Source organism: Trachemys scripta, chromosome 9, assembly GCF_013100865.1.
Source record: "Trachemys scripta elegans isolate TJP31775 chromosome 9, CAS_Tse_1.0, whole genome shotgun sequence".
In the NCBI taxonomy this organism is placed as follows: Eukaryota; Metazoa; Chordata; order Testudines; family Emydidae; genus Trachemys; species Trachemys scripta.
In genome coordinates this window covers 103,357,273-103,375,409 of record NC_048306.1, presented here as the reverse complement: position 1 = coordinate 103,375,409, position 18,137 = coordinate 103,357,273, and the positions used below count along the sequence as shown (strand labels likewise).

At 42.6% G+C, this 18,137-nt stretch overlaps 1 protein-coding gene across 4 annotated transcripts in view; it reads left to right on the top strand.

Moving 5' to 3' along the window:
* ACAP2 (ArfGAP with coiled-coil, ankyrin repeat and PH domains 2) overlaps positions 1-18,137 on the top strand; it is a 110,651-nt gene that overhangs the window by 9,269 nt on the left and 83,245 nt on the right. For all 4 annotated transcript variants that reach the window (XM_034780622.1, XM_034780621.1, XM_034780623.1 and 1 more), the window contains 3 exons: positions 8,534-8,591; positions 11,185-11,304; positions 13,169-13,222. In XM_034780622.1, the coding sequence (XP_034636513.1) occupies positions 8,534-8,591; positions 11,185-11,304; positions 13,169-13,222 (232 nt within the window). The remainder of the gene's footprint in view (positions 1-8,533; positions 8,592-11,184; positions 11,305-13,168; positions 13,223-18,137) is intronic.

The following is an 18,137-nucleotide window of genomic DNA, read 5'->3' as shown; positions in this document are numbered from 1 at the left end:
AATAAGGACTGGGAATGGCTGAGCCATTACAAACATTGAATCTATCTCCCCTTGTAAGTATTCTCACACTTCTTATCAAACTGTCTGTACTGGGCTATCTTGATTATCACTTCAAAAGTTTTTTTTCCCTCTTACTTAATTGGCCTCTCAGAGTTGGTAAGACAACTCCCACCTGTTTATGCTCTCTGTATGTGTGTATATATATCTCCTCAATATATGTTCCATTCTATATGCATCCGAAGAAGTGGGCTGTAGTCCACGAAAGCTTATGCTCTAATAAATTTGTTAGTCTCTAAGGTACCAAAGTACTCCTGTTCTTTTTGCGGATACAGACTATCACGGCTGCTACTCTGAAACCTGTCATTTAGTAAAAAAGTCCACATTTTAATGATTATTATTTTTTTTTTTAAGAAATTTTGGACTGGGTGTCAGACAATATTTTTTTGTCCTGAGCTATCTTAACAGATTAATAAAGACACATCAAAATTCCCAGTTTAAACTCACTAAAATCTTGTGCATTGGTTAAATTTGAAGCCTTTTCAAAAGATTAATGGTCATTTTGCTCTTGTTCTTCATAACTGAAAGTTTCTCTTTGATAATGACCCCATGAAGTTAGGGTGTGTGTGGCATCTAGTGCATCTGTAATAATTAGTTTGCCCTTTAATATAATGCAATTAGATTACAGATAAATGTTTGGATGCCCCAACTATGCATTTCTATACTTTAACATATTTGAGTTTTTGGAGTTTACCTCCAAGTCTGAATTTCCTGTTGAAAATTTTTTGTTTTGTTTTGGGATAATTACAACATCCTTACAGCATGTTGTGGAGGTAACCAGGTATGGGTTCTGGCAGGTCAAGGACAAGATCTAACTCTCCTTGACACCAGTAGATGTCTTTCCATTGACATAGTTGGTATTTGATTAGGTGCTGGTTTTACAGACCCAGGGACCCCTTCATTGAGACCTTGCTGCTAGTCCCAGTGTGTTTAAAACGGGGCTGTTAAATCAGCCCCTCAAGTGGTCCCAATTGCTAGAGTATTACAAGAGGGTGGGGGGTAGGAAATCTCTGAAAAAGCTAGGACCAAAATCAGTTTGGGTAAAATATGAATCAGAGTTTTATACAGGTGTAATTACTTTTTAAAGCTACATTTTGTTTGTGGACTTGTATGATGTTGTTAAGGCATATTCCAATTTTGGGAAGCAGCCCAAACCAGTTCCTCAGAGACAAAAGGCTAGTCAGCACCTCAGCCAGGTGTCAGCATAATCAAATAGACTATCATCTGCTTAAGTGGCCATTCTTTGGCAGGAAGAAGAATGTAAGTGAGAAATTTACATATTGGCAAATAAACAGCTGGGGGTTCCCATCCAAAACAGATTTCAGAGTAGCAGCCGTGTTAGTCTGTATCTGCAAAAAGAAGAACAGGAGTACTTGTGGCACCTTAGAGACTAACAAATTTATTAGAGCATATGCTTTCGTGGACTACAGCCCACTTCAGATGCACTTCTTCTTATGCATCCGAAGAAGTGGGCTGTAGCCCACAAAAGCTTATGCTCTAATAAATTTGTTAGTCTCTAAGGTGCCACAAGGACTCCTATCCAAAACAGACTTGCTGTCGCCTGAACCCCAGCGGGAGCTGATTCTCAGAGAAGAGAAATATTGCCATTGGTGTGCGTAGTGCTTCAAATGAACACAAGTTCTTGCTCCAAGGACCTTACTATCTAAACAACCCAAACTTACGAAAGATACCGTCAAGCTATATGGTGAGAGGAGAGGGACATTACATAAAACAAATGGAAAAGACGCACAAACTTGAAAACATAGACTTTTTTTTGCAGCTATATTCTTAGTGCACTTGGTTCCTCATATACCTGGGCATAGATATGTCCAAGAAAATGATGATTTAGGGAGTGTTGTTCTCTAGTTTACTTGTTAATTTCTAACACTTAGGTTTCATGACCTTCTGTCTACAGTTGTTTGTCACTGATGAGAATATGGACCAAAACTGTTGTTTTCTCTCCAGTTTCAGCCCGATTCTAGTCCACTTGTCCTATTGTATCTCCTACACGGCCAAAAATCATGAGACTTGGTCATTACTCAGGCGATCTGTTTCAGAACCTGGCTCAACCATAGATTTTGTTTTTGTTTTTGTTTTTTTGTTTGGTGTCTCCATGAGCAAGTCACTTAGTCTCTGTGCCTCAGTTTGCCTTTTATACAATTCAGATAGTAATATTTCCCTACCTCACAGGGTTGTTTTGAGGACAAATTAATGTTTGTGATATATAAACTTTGCTAAAAGGATCCATATAAACACTTAAATTTATACACACAGCCGATGAGTGCGATACATTAATATGCAAAGAAGAGTTGTGGAGTAGTTTAATATATTCTTTTAATGTACTTTTTTAATCGTTTTAAGCTGAGTATTCTGAATATAGTAAGGACTTACTGTTCAGGTGATTTTGCAAAGAAGTAGTACAAGAGGCAAGCTAAGTTATCAAGTACATCAGTGCAATTTGGCAAATTATTTCTGAAGTCTTACAGAAAACTAACACAATCCCTCAGAAAACAAAATCCCAAATATTTAGCAAGATACTGCAAACGTACACCATCTTTGAGTTGTTAGCAGTATTAGCTCACTCTTGCCCTAATTTTCAAAGATGCTGACAGTTGTCTCAAATTTGAAACATGATAAATGTAAGCAAATGCTCAAAAATTACTACCTTCAGTAGTCCCAAATTTTTGGAGCCATCCCTCAAGAAATTTGGATTTCTTGCTTGGATCTACCAAATAGGAATGTGAGGAACCAGGGCTAAGTTACAGCTGGAATACCTAGGGCAGAGATGGTCTCCTATCGTGGTTGACTACTATAGGTTAAATACACATTTAAATTGCCTAAATAAGTTTAGACTAGATAAGTATGGTTTGGAGACGAAGATATTTTCAGTTGATAGGTTTGCCATTACTTTTTTAAAGGCATCACTACTAAACAAAGTTAGTATGAATACTCAATTTGTACAGAAATGTTACAGATTTTGAGGAATCCCCTGCATTTCAAGTTTGTATTTGCAATTTAAGAATGCGTGTAGAGAATCTTTGACTCTGTGTCCTTTCTTGTCTTGAGGTATATTTTCAGATTGGTGTGACACATAGTATTTAGCGCAGAGGAATGGGAAGTAGGATGGGGAAGCATTTGGGGTCATGCTGTTCTGCAGTGTAAATTTAGCTCTGGACTTGTTGGTTTAGACACATACTGGAGGACAGGATTTTGTCAAGTGACCTTAAACGATGGGCATTTTGTCCACAGTAGCACTTACACTGGCTCTGGATTTGAAGCTACTAACTAAAATGGTCAATCACTCTGACCTAGGCCACCTAAAACCCAAATCTACTTGGGCATGCCCTGGTAGTGAGAGAGCTGTGTTAGCTTGTATTGCTCCAATTTCCTAATCCCCTTAAATGTTAAAGTGAAGAGGAAAGAGCAGTGGGAGAAAGGACAAAAGGGAGTTCACCACAATACCATTTACTTGTTGGCTGTCCCTCATTAAATGGCTGAATTGTTCTTTTTGATGGTAGAGTATGGCAGTGGTGCTTTATTTACTTTGGTACTCTAGAGCCAGCCTTTGAAGTTGAATGCAGCTACACTGTAGTAAATGAAGGTGATTGCAGTAACTTCACTGTAAAATTAGTTATTTGAAGAAAACTGGAATTCACCAGATAATCTATAGCTAATTTTGCATATCCCTTTTATGCTATGGAACTGGTGTGGATATCAATCTGAAGGAGGCACAGCTGCTAGTCCAAGTCATGCATCAGGGGTACATGCAGGGGACTTGACTCTTCCCAGATTTTGAAGATGTCACTTTACTAAGGTGTGTTTTACAGTACAACTTGGCATTGATAAAACTTCAAACAATGAAAACCTATTGTCCCCATCTCAGAAATAGAAAATGTGCAGGCTGGTGCCTAAGGGTATCTCTACAGATAGCACTTAATTTTGTACTCTTGTATACTGGCCAGCTGCCAGTGAAAGTATAGTCTTCTGAGCCTTTCACTTAATTAAAATAAATCTGAAGAAATTATGGTAGTATTTGGCTAGCTCCTCTTTCCTTGTGGTACTGTGGTTCTGTCTCTTCTTTCTAAGGAAATTATTCTCTCTGAAATTTGAGGTGCATTGTTCCTGTAAAATTATTACTCAACAAATATGTTGAGTATCACATTGAGGCCTCAGCCAGGTGGCACCCATTGTGTTAGGGGCTGTACAAACATGCAGTGACTGACAGCTCCCACCCCCCAAACCTTATAGTCTAAAACAAGACATAACATCTGAATGAGACAAGGAGATTGGAGTAACAAAAATGGTACTGTTTTATCGCAGACTTGGTGCATAGCCAATTGACAGCAAGTCTATAGTAGTAATCACAATTTGTCACCTGCATAAAAAATCAAGTTCTCACACAGAAAATGGGAAGGAATGTATGTGTTCATACTTTCAATTTCCTACTTGCTTTCATACCTTTGTTGGAATCCCAGTCTGTTAAATGTTTGTATTCAAGTGAGACTCTTCTATTTACTATGTCTGACTTGCGCTGACTTAGGGTACGTCTTCACTACCTGCCGTATCGGCAGGTACCAATCGATTTATCCGGGATCGATATATCGCGTCTTGTTAAGATGCGATATATTGATCCCTGAACGCGCTCACCGTAGACTCCGGAACTCCACCAGAGCGCAGTCGATGGGGGAGCTGCGGCCATCGGTCCTGCGCCGTCTGGACCCCAGATAATTCGATCCAAGATACTTCGACTTCAGCTACAGTATTTGCGTAGCTGAAGTTGCGTATCTTGGATTGATTTCTGCCCCCAGTGTAGACCAGCCCTTAGAAAGAAGGGCTATATAGCACTACACTTAACTTCATGTCTAACTTTTTTTAGTTTAATAGGCTTAAATTAAAGAATAGTGACCAGAGTGGTTTTTTTCTGTGATTTGAAGAAACAAGGCTGGATCAGACCTGAGGTGGGGAAATGTCCAGTGCTTAATTTGTAATGAAAGAGGTGCCTGCCAGGGCTCAAACAATTAGGTGCCGAGGTTCAAGCTATTTTTTTACTTTCATAACTGAGGCAGCAAGCCCAAAGGTGCCAGGGCTCCGAACTTCCCAGCCTAGAGGTGCTGGGACTCAGCCCTGGCAAGCCCCGGCACAAATTAAGCACTGGAAATGCCCCCTTTTGTGTTGGAGTGGCCAGTTGGACATCTCCTGGAGCATTGTTGGCTTAGAAGTAGTGACCATTGCTCTCCTTATTGTTGTAGAAGTAAAACAGCAAATGTCTGCTTAGTCTCTGACCCACACACAGTGTGTGTAGAATTATGGGCAGCCTAAAATGGCTTTATCCAGACTAAATTTAATTCCCCAGCACAGATGTCCTGTTCTCTATGGCCTTCGAGTGATTTATTCCCTTTCTGGAATAGGAATTCTGTTGTCATCTTCCAGGCAGGGTTCTTGGTACTCATTGACTCCCCTGGTACCCTAATATATAGGCAGGTCCTTCCTTTGTCAGCCAGGGAGAGGAACCAACATCCACACAAGTTGAAGATGCATTTTAGAGGGAGGCCAGCCTTCCTGCATCAACTAATGGGTGAGGTAACTATGGTCACTTTCATTTTGTTCTTTAAAAAAAAAAAAAAAAAAAAGACAATTAAGCCAAACCTTGAGTTTTTTCCCCGTCGTCTCCTCTACGGCTCCTGCCCTCTGTCTGAGGCCATTCAGGGAGATTGACTCTAGCACACTGCACCACACTCGGTGGGTGACAGCAGAGGAGAGAGAGAGAGGTTCTTGAGTCTGCATTACGGAGTGCAAGAGAAGAGGTCACTCATTTGCACAAGACATCATGCTCCCTTCAACTGCTGCTCTGGTTGGGTTTGAATAGCTCAGGAGGTCTCACATGTTGCATGAGTGAGAATCAAGTCAGAGTTGTTCTCTTAGTCCTAGTGGCAAACCAATCTGTTAGACACTACAGTGGCTCAAAGCCCTAACCCCACAGCCTACTTCTTTCTGGAAATTCACTCACTAATGGACATGCATTCCTGGTACTTGTTGTATTTGGCATCCAGCTATTGGTCTTGTTTTATGACTACTTCCCTTGGTAGAGTTTTGGTTAAGTGTGGGGATTAGGTCTGAATTACAATTTTTATGAGGTTTAAATGATTCCTGCCCCAGATGCCTTATTGTGGAGAAAATGTGCCTGCATCGCCTCCCTCTGTACAACTAAAACAAGAGAAAACAAATTTTTGGTTAGTATAACAGTCTGAGATGAGCTGTTCTTAGTGTGTTCTCTGATATGGCAATAATTCATTCTTTTCAAGTAGCTTGGAAATTCATTGGTGTGCTACTACTGCTACACTCCTTGTGCAGGAAGGACAGCCTGTTCCATTGTCTTTCCTAATATTAACGTGTTATGGGCATAATCTTGCAAAACACATATGCATGAATGTAATTTTACTCTGATAAATAATGTTAAGAGTGTGTTTTCAGGATGGCACCCTCACCTGGCAAATGTATTGAAGAATTAATTCTTTTTTTTAAGTTGCTATCTAAATATCCAAATACCTGTTCAGTTCTTCCTTTTTATTTGACCCTAATCCCAGTTCTCCTTTGAAAAACAGGTACCTACTGTAGAGACAAAATGATAATGAATCCCTTATGAGCCGGAGGTGGAAGGGAGGGATCGATGACTCTGTCAGACCTGAAATCCTGCACGTTCTGATGCTGGAGAACACATTTAGATTTAGAGAGAGTACTGCTATATACCCTGTTTCCCCAAAAATAAGACATCCTCCGAAAATAAGGCCTACTTACAGTTTTGCCTCTCGTTGTAATATAAGGCATCCCCCCGATAATAAGACCTCCCCGATAATAAGGCATCCACCGATGTGTACCGTATTCTTCTTCATTGAAAAATAAGACATCCCCTGAAAATAAGACCTAGCGCATCTTTGGGAGCAAAAATTAATATAAGACACTGTCTTATTTTCGGGGAAACAGGGTATGTAACACATCCTGTGATGTGTTGAGAGCCTCCTATTGAAGCCACTGAGAACGGAGGGCAATCAGCAACACCTTACAGCAGGGGTTCTCAAACTGGGGGTCGGGACCCCTCAGGAGGTCACGAGCTGTCAGCCTCCACCTACCTCATACACTGCTTTGCATTCAGCATTTATAATGGTGTTAAATATATTAAAACGTGTTTTTAATTTATAAGGGGGGGTCGCACTCAGAGGCCTGCTATTTGAAAGGGGTCACCAATACAGAAGTTGGAGAACTTTAGGTGTTAAGTGAAATCCTAGAACACTGTGTAAATGAAGGTGAAGGGGGGGGGGGGGGGGGTGAGACCAGGATGGTAGATTGGTGTATAGCTTGAGAGCCATATTGCCATAAGACAAGCACTGGTACTTGACTTTGTCTTAGATGAATAACTGAACAAAAGCATCTGACTTTATCTTGCTGAGGATCACAGCAGAAAATGGTGCAGTGTAGGGTTATCATTCGGAGAAGAGCAAGGTTGAGAGAAGGAAGATGCTGGGTTTATACCGGAGAAAGTAAATGAGCAGATTTTCATGATGCAGCATTTATTGCTAGAAGTAGAAGGATTCAAAGTCCCAAGCATTAGGCTGAGCAATTCTAATATGGTCATAAACTTTTTGCAAACCTCCCTTCATCTGTAAAGCAGTTCTCAGTGCTGTATGTTTCAAGTACCAGTGAGCTTTTTCTAAACTACATTTTAAACCTCTCAAAGGGGAGGTGGGACCACCACACAAGCCACTCTAGTCATAAATTAGGTTTTAGAAATGCCTTCTCCAAGCAGCTTGTACTACCTCACATAAATATGGAAGAAAAACAGAATCTGACTAGATTTGACACAAAAGACCTAAAAGTATATCATCTGGTATTTTACTACAAAGACAGATATGTTGTTGTACGTGATTTTTTTAGTCTAAATTTCACCTTTTAAAAGCTCATCCATGAATCGTTTATTGAACGAAGATACAGGGTGATTGGCACTGCCTGAGATGCACAATAATAGACAGTCCCTGCCTCGCAAAGAATTTAAGCTTCAATGTGTCACGTGATTCCTCTCATCTTTTGGTGCTATCACCTTCAAATGTTTGTAGGTAGTTGTCATGTGTTCCCTCAGTCATTGCTTAGCCAAGTTTACACATATGTAATATTTCTCATAAATCAATTCCTCCAGCCCTTCTTCCTCAAACCAGCCAACTTGTCCCTATTTTTCTGGTAATGTGGTGCGTATTCAACTGGCAAGGGATTAAGCATGTCACCTCCTTGGTGCTCCATTATAACCTGTGCTAGTCTAAAATGTGGTGTTAAGCATTAAAGTCTCCATGAAACTGTGGACTCGTGAAAGTTCTTAATATGAGCAACTGAGACCTTGGGCTAAATCAAGAGAATTTTTAAAATAAAAGATGAAGTGTATTTTCTGTGTCAAGTCTTACTTTCCAATATATTGTTTTTAATTTTGCAGGGCTGCTTTAGAGGAAGTGGAAGGAGATGTGGCAGAATTAGAATTGAAACTTGAAAAGGTAAGATGCTTAAGTTGTTTGTGTACACTTTGAAAACTTAAAAGAAAATTCATAGGAACAGGATCAAATAAACCTATTATTCTGATTCTGATTATCTGTGGCAACTGTTGCAGTGCTGATGTTCTGTGGCAATTAATGATATGTTAGGATGCACCTGATACATTGTTGTTCATTTTCTATGACCTACTTTTTGTGTTAGGCAGCAGTCAAGGGGTTAAGTATTAAACCAGATTTGGGATAGTAGTCTCAGCTATAGATAAGCAAAATTGTAAATTTTACATATAATAAATGGTTGCAGAAGCAACAGAACTAAGGTTAAAAGTATCAGGGAGATTGCTTCATCTATTTAGTAGACAAAAGGTGGGTTGTTGTTGAAAACAAGAGGAACTTTCCACAAGGTCACTTAGCACTATTGTATCTCTGCTGTTGTTTTGAAGTGCAAGTTACCCATTTGAATTCCAGCGCTTGTCTTCACTAAGCATTTTGCAATTACATATATTTTAAAAATAAATTGACTCCTCTTGGCCATCACATCGCCTTTAACTGATTCTACTTTTACTGAGTTTTCGTGCTATTTTAATGTGAACCTTGCAAACAATGACATTTTTCTTTGTATTATTTTAATCTGTAACTTTTTAAAAAAGCTCCCAGGACCTCCCCTTTCCACCTTCCCAAGTTGTCTCCATTCACTGCTTCCTTGATCTTCCAGTTCTTTCAGACAGTATTATCATAGTGTTTATAAAAGTATAATAGGAGAAATTCTTTCCTCTTGCATGCATGCTGGGTAATATGCTCCTCCTTAAATCAGTTTCATATTGCTTCATTCTGGTTTGTTACAAGTCTGAGAGTCGCACATAGCTGTAGATTAAAAACAACTGGCTGTAATAAAGATACTGCGAAAGTATACTTTCTCAATCTTTATTGGAACTGTAGTAGTTCCAGCTGCAGTCAAGTCAAAAAGAGCAAAAATCAGGGTGTTGTGAAAGCAACAGCTAGGTATGAGTCGTAGAACTTTTGAGTTAATGGGGCAAGAGAAAAATACAGTAGAGTTTTGGTTGCACTGAGTCCTTTTCATAGTTAATCATAGAATATTAGGGTTGGAAGGGACCTCAGGAGGTCATCTAGTCCCACCCCCTGCTCAAAGCTGGACCAATCCCCAACTAAATCATCCCAGCCAGGGCTTTGTCAAGCCTGACCTTAAAAACCTCTAAGGAAGGAGATTCCACCACCTCCCTAGGTAACCCATTCCAGTGCTTCACCACCCTCCTAGTGAAAAAGTTTTTCCTATTATCCAACCTAAACCTCCCCCACTGCAACTTGAGACTTGTTCTGAACTCCTTGTTCTGTCATCTGGTATCACTGAGAACAGTCTAGAACCATCCTCTTTGGAAGCCCCTTTCAGGTAGTTGAAAGCAGCTATCAAATCCCCCCTCATTCTTCTCTTCTGCAGACTAAACAATCCCAGTTCCCTCAGCCTCTCCTCATAAATCATGTGCTCCAGCCCCCTAATAATTTTTGCTGCCCTCCGCTGGACTCTTTCCAATTTTTCCACATCCTCCTTGTAGTGTGGGGCCCAAAACTGGACACACTACTCCAGATGAGGCCTCACCAATGTCGAATAGAGGGGAATGATCATGTCCCTCGATCTGCTGGCAATGTCCCTACTTATACAGCTCAAAATGCCATTAGCCTTGTTGGCAAGAAGGGCACACTGTCGACTCATATCCAGCTTCTCATCCACTGTAACCCCTTGGTCCTTTTCTGCAGTTAAGAAACAGTCCAGGTGCAGTACACAGTAATGAGTAAGATACTGATAATTTACTGACTCTGTAAGCAAACGGAGCAGCCATTTTTCACAAAGCACTAGCTTACGTTCCACCTTGAAAATCAGAATGTTTCCTTTAGAGAGGATACATGAATTAAGACACTGGAGTTATCACTGTCTCTTAGAAGTTAAGCCCACTCTTTTTTTTAAACTAAAGAAGCAGAAACAGCATGGCAGTACAGTACTTCATTGATAGGACAATATTGGTAATAACCCAGCAATAAAATAGAATATGACTAAATCCATCTCCTCTGGTGAGGAAGTGAAAGTGCTACCGCTGAAGCATACTGATGGTGATGACTTGGAGTTGCCTTCTCTTTTTGAAGCATGTGTGTGAGATCTTGGTTAACTGTAAGGGAATTTGTGCTCACCCATGGTGAGAAGAATAAACCTCTTAATGTCACAAGCACTCTAAACAGTCTCTTGGCATGCTGGTGAGATCAGTCTATAACAACTTGCGGTTAAGTGTTTTCGTACAGCTTAGGGCAAAATTAAGCAGCAATTTCTGAAATACTTAAGTCAAATAATTGGTTTCTAAAGTATTAGTTTTAGTTCAGGCTCCCTCCTATGCCTGGACTAAATCTGCTACAACAACTTGGCTTATCTAATGGGTCAAAATAACAATTACTGCACCTGTGTGTGATTGTTTGCTATGTACCTATAAAGGTTATCTAAGAGTTGTCTTTCACAGGAAATTAACTTTGAAATTCTGTAGAACAAAGTAACTTAAAATTTTTTTATTTACCATGATCATTTTTTCCCCTTTAGCTAGTAAAGCTTTGCATTGCAATGATTGATACTGGTAAAGCTTTTTGTGTTGCCAACAAGCAGTTCGTGAATGGAATTCGAGACCTTGCACAGTATTCCAATAAGGACGTAATAGTTGAGGTAAGTGTTTGAGGGTTAAATATTTAAAAGGAATAGTATAACTAGAAAAAGTGGAAACATATATATCGTAATAATTTAAGTGGGAGCGAGTGTTGGAGAAATCTTTAATTTACAGTGTTACTCATTCTTGCTACTTCTATACAAATTTACTTAACTGTCACTGGCACACCTGTCTTGATGAAGAGGCTTCATTCCAGGCCATGGCACAATCTCCCATTCAGTTTTGGGTTCTGACCTGCACTGGAGGTTGGGTTGTGCCAGACCCCTACCAAAAATATTCTGGGACAGGGTTCTCAACTTGTGGGGTTCTGAACAGGCGTGACGGTCACAATCACTGTGCCCCGTCCTATGTAGGGGGTTGGGTACTGGTATGGAAAAGCCAGAGAACCATTGGTCTAGGTTTGACTACAATAAACCACAAAATAGGTAGCATCAGTTTAGATCATGGATCTGAAGTAAAGCACTTTTTGTAAATAAAACACTCTCTTGGCCTACTTTTTCACTGCATTGGGCCCATTTCAGCAGAGGCATAACCTCAAATTCAAATGTTGTCTGGTACAGCTAAGTTCTTTAGTCTGGTAAACTGGCATAACTTGTCGTAGAAAATGTACAAATTTTGTTCTATGGAATTTTGCATAAAAACTTTCCTTTTTTGTGTGTGATTTTTGTTTTTCTTCCTCCTCCCCCTTAATTTTTGACTTGCTATTTCAACTAAGTGTTTGTCTACACATACAATGCTGCAGTGGCACCATTGCAGCTGTGCTGCTGTAGCACTGTAGTGAAGATGCTACTACACCGACGGGAGAGCTTCTCCAGTTGGCATAGTTAATCCATCTCCACGAGAGGCAGTAGTTATGTTGATGGGAGAAGCTCTCCCTTTGACATAGCGCTGTCTATACTGGGGGTTAGGACGGTAAAACTCGCTCAGGAGTGTGGATTTTTTCATAGCCCCGAGCAACACAGTTATGCTGATGTAAGTTTGTAGTGTAGACCTGGCCTATGTATTTTTTTCATTGAAAACTTGTGAAGATGTCTTTGTGTGTGTGTGTGTGTGTTTTCAATATAAAGTTTACATCTAACTGAAAAATTCTCATTTTTTGTTTGAAAATGATTTTACTGAAAAATGCACATACAATAGCAAAGTTTCCCATGGAAAATCTGGACCATTTGTAATTAATAATGAAATCTGAGAGTGTCTGAATTCCAGGTAGCTTTCTGTTGTTTGCTAACTTCTGGCTACAGTTACCTGAAAAGGCCAAGGTCCACTGGTTTATAACACTTTTCATGGAGACATTGTAAAGGATACAGAAATTCACCTGAGATGTTGCTCTGTTGAGCTATGCTGATTTGCAGCAGCTGGGGAATCATTCTTTTTTGCTTATGACAACAATAACCTTTTTTGTTTGTAGTTTTAGTAGTAGATTATTATAAGAAGAAATGTACTCTCTCGGGGATAATATACGTATTTTCTTCATCATTAAACTAAAGTAATTTAAAATAAGTCTATAGGAAGATGTTTCTGTACACCAGTGGTTCTCAAATGTTTTTACTGGTGCCCCCTTTCACATAGCAAGCCTCTGAGTGCGACACCCCCCTTATAAATTAAAACCACTTTTTATATATTTAACACCATTATAAATGCTGGAGGCAAAGCGGGGTTTGGGGTGGAGGTTGACAGCTCGCGACGCTCCATGTAATAACCTCACGACTCCCTGAGAGATCTCAACCCCCACTTTGAGAACCCCTGCTATACACTCTTATGTTCTCAGTATAACAGAAAATCTATAGCCTTTGGAAGGTTTACTTTTTTGTGTTCCATATCTGATGGGATTTAGCTTTACCTACTTGTTTTCTTTCCTTACAGACCAGCTTGACAAAGTTTTCTGACAGCCTACAGGAAATGATCAATTATCACACAGTAAGTGTGGGTAATTGGAGGATGATTGTGACCATGTCACGTAAACAAACAGATTATGCTAGCTAATGGTATATTATAATATTTATGGCCCTTAATTCTGAATGCATTTGAAACTTGTATGCCTTGATTCTGCAGATATTGATGGAACTCAACTCTGCACCCTTTGATGCAGATCTGGAAACTGTGGGTTACTCCTCCTTTCTTAGCAGGCTTATGGGCAGCAGAACCAATTTGCAGCCAGAGTTCTTTGCCAGTCTGAGTCTTGCTTCCCCTCTCCATTGTTTGCTCAGTTTTTCTGGCACAACAGAGATGATATAGCAGATGCAGTGTCTCTGTTCTTTGTGCAGCTTCCTTCTTTGGAACTGTGACAGGTCAGTCAAGAACAGAAAACAGAGAAAATGCCAAGTTTGAACACAGCAGTCATTTGTACCATTGTGGAGTCCATCTGGAAGCTCAAGTACGAGTAGAGAGGTTATTTTTTTTTCTATATTTGGCATGGTTACAACTGCTGCTGGAATATTGTGTCCAGTTCTTGTGTTCACAATTCATGAAGGATGTTAATAAATTGGAGAGGGTTCAGGGAAGAGTCACAAGAATAATTGAAGGATTAGGGAATATGCTTTATAGTGATATATTCAAGGAGCTCAATTTGTTTAGCTGAACAAGGAGAAAGTTAAGGGGTGACCTGAAGTCTATAAGTGCCTACATGGGGAACAAATATTTAATAATGGGCACGTCAGTCTAGCAGAGACAGGTATACTAGGATCTAGTTGCTGGAAGTTGAAGCTAGCCAAATTCAGACTGGAAATAAGGTGTAAATTTTAACTGAGGGTAATTAACCATTGGAACAACTTGCCAAGGGTTTTGGAGGATTCTCCATCACTAACAATTTCAAAATCAAGATTGGATCTTTTTTCTAAAAGATCTACTCTAAGAATTATTTTGGGGAAGTTCTAGCGCTTGTGTTTGACAGGAGGTCATACTAGATTACAGCATTTCTCAAATGTGGCCACAGCCTCCTGGGCTGTGATTGGGGGGGGGGGGGAAAGCAGTGGCTCCTCCCTGGTGCTCCTGGATACACTGCCTTGGTGGTTGTTGGGGCCACCAGCAGGGGTTGAGCCCTGCCCCCCTCTGGAGACACTTGGGGCACAACGGTGGAGGAGCAGGCAGCCATGGGTTCCCCACCTTTCCAGGGGCCATGGGACTCGGGCTTTGGGGTTCAGCCCTGGGGTGGGGCAGCAGGCTCTGGATCTGGCCGCAGGGTTTCAGGCTCCAGCCCTGGGATCCTGCTGCGTGGAGGCAGGCCCCAGGCTCTGGCTGCATGGCTTTGGGCTCTGTCCTCTGGCTAGAAGGCTTTGGGCCCAGCCCCCTGCTATATCCCTGGCCCCAGCTGCCTCTCCCAATTTTTCCCCCTTCCAGGACTTAATTTGTCCCCAAAATTGCCAGGGCTGAGTAACTTTGCTGTGAAAAGTGATACCTGTATGTTTGTTAATATCACTTTTCACAACAGACGTACTAGCTAGTAATAAATACATTACGATTTGGACGTGTATATGTGCATATTTATTTGCTTTTTCCTAAAGCTAATTAAATATTTTAGGAAAAAGTGTGAGAGCAAGAGTTGGTGGCTGCACTCTGTGGCCACCAAATTATTTGTCGTGAGAACCCCAGGACTAGATGATCAGTCATCCATTCTGGCCTTGGAATCTAAAAATCTGTGAAGTTGCAGTGTCTAGGGACTCAGCAGGCTGTCATGCTTGCTGGCTAAGTATCTCTCTCCCCATTCTCCTTGCTGCTTCTGGGCTGCCTGCCTGCTAATCTTTCCAGTATGGTACCTTCCTTGCAACATCCGATGACTAGGATTCATGTTTCTTTTGGTTACTACATTCCTGTCCCCGTCCACTGGTGATGGTCGTGTTGACTCCTCCCTGTGTAAAGGGGCAACTGAATCTGGACTCTGCTCGCTCGCCGAGGTTAAGCCGTGAGCTGCACCTCCCTTCAACACTGGAGACGTCCCAAGAACTGCTTCACCTCACGACACCGTTCTCTCCGCCCAGACAGGATAAGTCGCCGGCACTGGTTGCTCCCCGGGCTCCTTCAAGGCGAAAGCCTGCTATGATGGCCTGCTGATCTCCGACTCCACCGCACCACTCGCCAGCACCGGAGCACACCCAGCCATGCCAATCCCCGAGCCCTCTGCACCAAAGCACAGTGCCTAGAAATACCACTCTCCGTGGTCATCATTTTCAGACATCTCCAAGTTGGGCTCGGGCACCTATCGCTCCTGGAGGAGTAGGAGCAGATGGTCCATGTCAACTTGGGCCTGGCACGCTTACCCAGCATAGTGGCCAGCCCAATGGCAGCCCCTGGTGCAGTGGCCCTTTTGGACTCCCTGGGCTTTTCATCAAAGCCAAGGTCGCAGCCAAGGATCTCATTTCAGGGCAACGTCGGTGGCCTCGGCCTCATTTGTTCCCCCGCCAGCACTGCTGGCACCAGAACGGTCAGGTATAGGTCCATTACCACCCTGTGTTACCATTTCGGCACGTCCAGTGCAGCCAGCACCGGGCCCAGAGGTCCCGGCAGCAATTTTGACATTGAGAATGACATTGGCACCGATGGAATTTTCAGCACCAGTGGTGCCTGTGTCGGTGTATGCAGCCCTTACACTGAGGGTCGTGACACCATCTGGGTCAGCACTAGCCCAAGAAACGCAGGTGCTGCGGGACCCCTTGGGGCAGAAGGAAGGGAGCAGCCACCCCTCAGGGGGTGGTCTCTTCGTCCTCGCCAGATGAGGCGTTGGCAGGCACAGCGACAACCCTGTCCTTGGAGGACAACAGGGTTCTGCAGCAATTGCTGTGGTGGGTTGCCCAGGGTCTGGGCATTCAGGCAGAGGTGGTAGTGGAGGATGCAGATCCAATGGTGGACATCCTTGCCCCCTCCGGACCTGCTCGTATTGCCCCGCCCCTGATAAAGACCATCTCTGACACCACAAAAACTCTGTGGCAGACCCCAGCCTCGTTGCCCCCTACAGCAAAGCACAACAAAAGACACTACTTTGTGCCGTCCAAGGGTTACGAGCATTTATACACTCATCCCGCACCTGACTCTCTTGTGGCTGATGCTGCCAACCAATGTGACCGTCAGGGCTTCCAAGGACCATCCCCAAAGAATCGGGAGGCGAAAAGGCTTGCCCTTTATGGAATAACGGTCTACTCCACTGGGGGTTTGCAGCTCCACATATCCAATCAGCAGGCCATCGTCAGCAGGTACTCCTACAACACCTCCTCGGCAATGGCCAAATTCATGGAGCTGCTCCCCTTGGACTCCTGTGCCAAGTTTTCGGCGTTGGTAGAGGAAGGGAGACTCATCTCACGGGCGTCCCTTCAGGCAGCTCTTGAGGGGCAGATGCGGCCACCAGGTTATGGCCACTGGAGTGGCTATCAGAAGGGACTCATGGCTCCACGTTTCTGGCCTCCCCTACGAGGTCCATCAAACCATTCAGTACTTGCCTTTTGAGGGTGAGACTCCCTTCTAAATAAAAACTGACAAAAGGCTTAACAGCCTTAAAGACTCCAGAGCCACCCTCAGGTCCCTGGGCCTCTATAAGCCTTCAACACAGCAGAGACGCTTCCATCTGCAGCCCCCTCAACAGTTCGGTCATCAGAACTGCCAAGATGGCTCCAGAAGGAGAAATGAGAGAGGCAGGAGAAGGCCGCATCAACCCTCTGGCCAGGGCTTGAGACAATCCAAACTGCCTTCAGGGGCCAACCCGGCCTTTTGAAAGTGCGGTCGAGGACGGCGCACCAGAGCGAGATCTGGATCCACCCCATCTTATTTTTTTCTCCTGACTCTCCCCTTTCTACTGTGCATGATCCCGCATTACTTTGGACCACTGGGTGCTCCGCACGGTAGAAAGGGGATACTCCATCCAATTCTGTGCCCTCCCGCCCTTCCACCCCCTGTCCCCGTCCCTCTTCAGGGACCCCTCTCACGAGCAACTCCTTATACAGGAGGTGCAGTTGCCCCTTTCACTAGGGGCAGTGGAAGAGGTTCCTCAGGAGCACAGGGGCGAGGGCTTCTATTTCTGGTATTTCCTAATACCAAAGGCGGCCTCAGGCCCATCTTAGACCTGCGAGAACGCAACAAGTTCATAAAGAAACTCAAGTTCTGCATGGTCTCTTTGGCCTCCATCCTCCCCTCGCTGGATCCAGCAGACTGGTATGCCGCCCTCGACTTGAAGGACTCGTATTTTCATATCGCAATTACTCAGCCCCACAGAAAGTACCTCAGGTTTGTTGTGAACAATGCACACTACCAATTCACAGTCCTTCCGTTCGGCCTGTCAGCAGCACCTCGAGTTGTCACCTAATACATGTGTGCCAATATCTGCTGTATGCATGCACAAATAAAGTATTTGAACATGTATTTGACCAGCTTACTCACACTTTCTGCTAGGTGCCCAGTACCTGATTTACTCTCAAAGTGTATGCAACCAGTGTTGGTGTTGAAGTTGGAAAAAAGACCCTGTAGTTGGAAAGGATCCTTGAAATGAAACCAGATCTCCAAGGATAGAATTGTATGCATCTGTTTCTCAAGTATCATTGTCTATGTTTAGAATTACATTTGGTGGCTTATAGGACTATTTAGTGGTGATGTACAGGAGTTTCTCTAAGTTGGATTCCAATTGATAAGGGTCTTCAGGTTGTTAATTGCCACTAATTTTCCTCTTTTATCTTATTGGCACTTGGCTGAGTAGTAGGGGTAATTTGGAAACCTCTTATCCTTTCCTTCACAAAGCTGTCAGTAGGCTTAAAGACAATGAGGTCAGCAGTAAATCTTTATGGGTCAATATTGGTGGGTTCCATTCAAGTCAACAAGGTACATGAATTAAATATAGAAGTTCTGAAATTAGCAG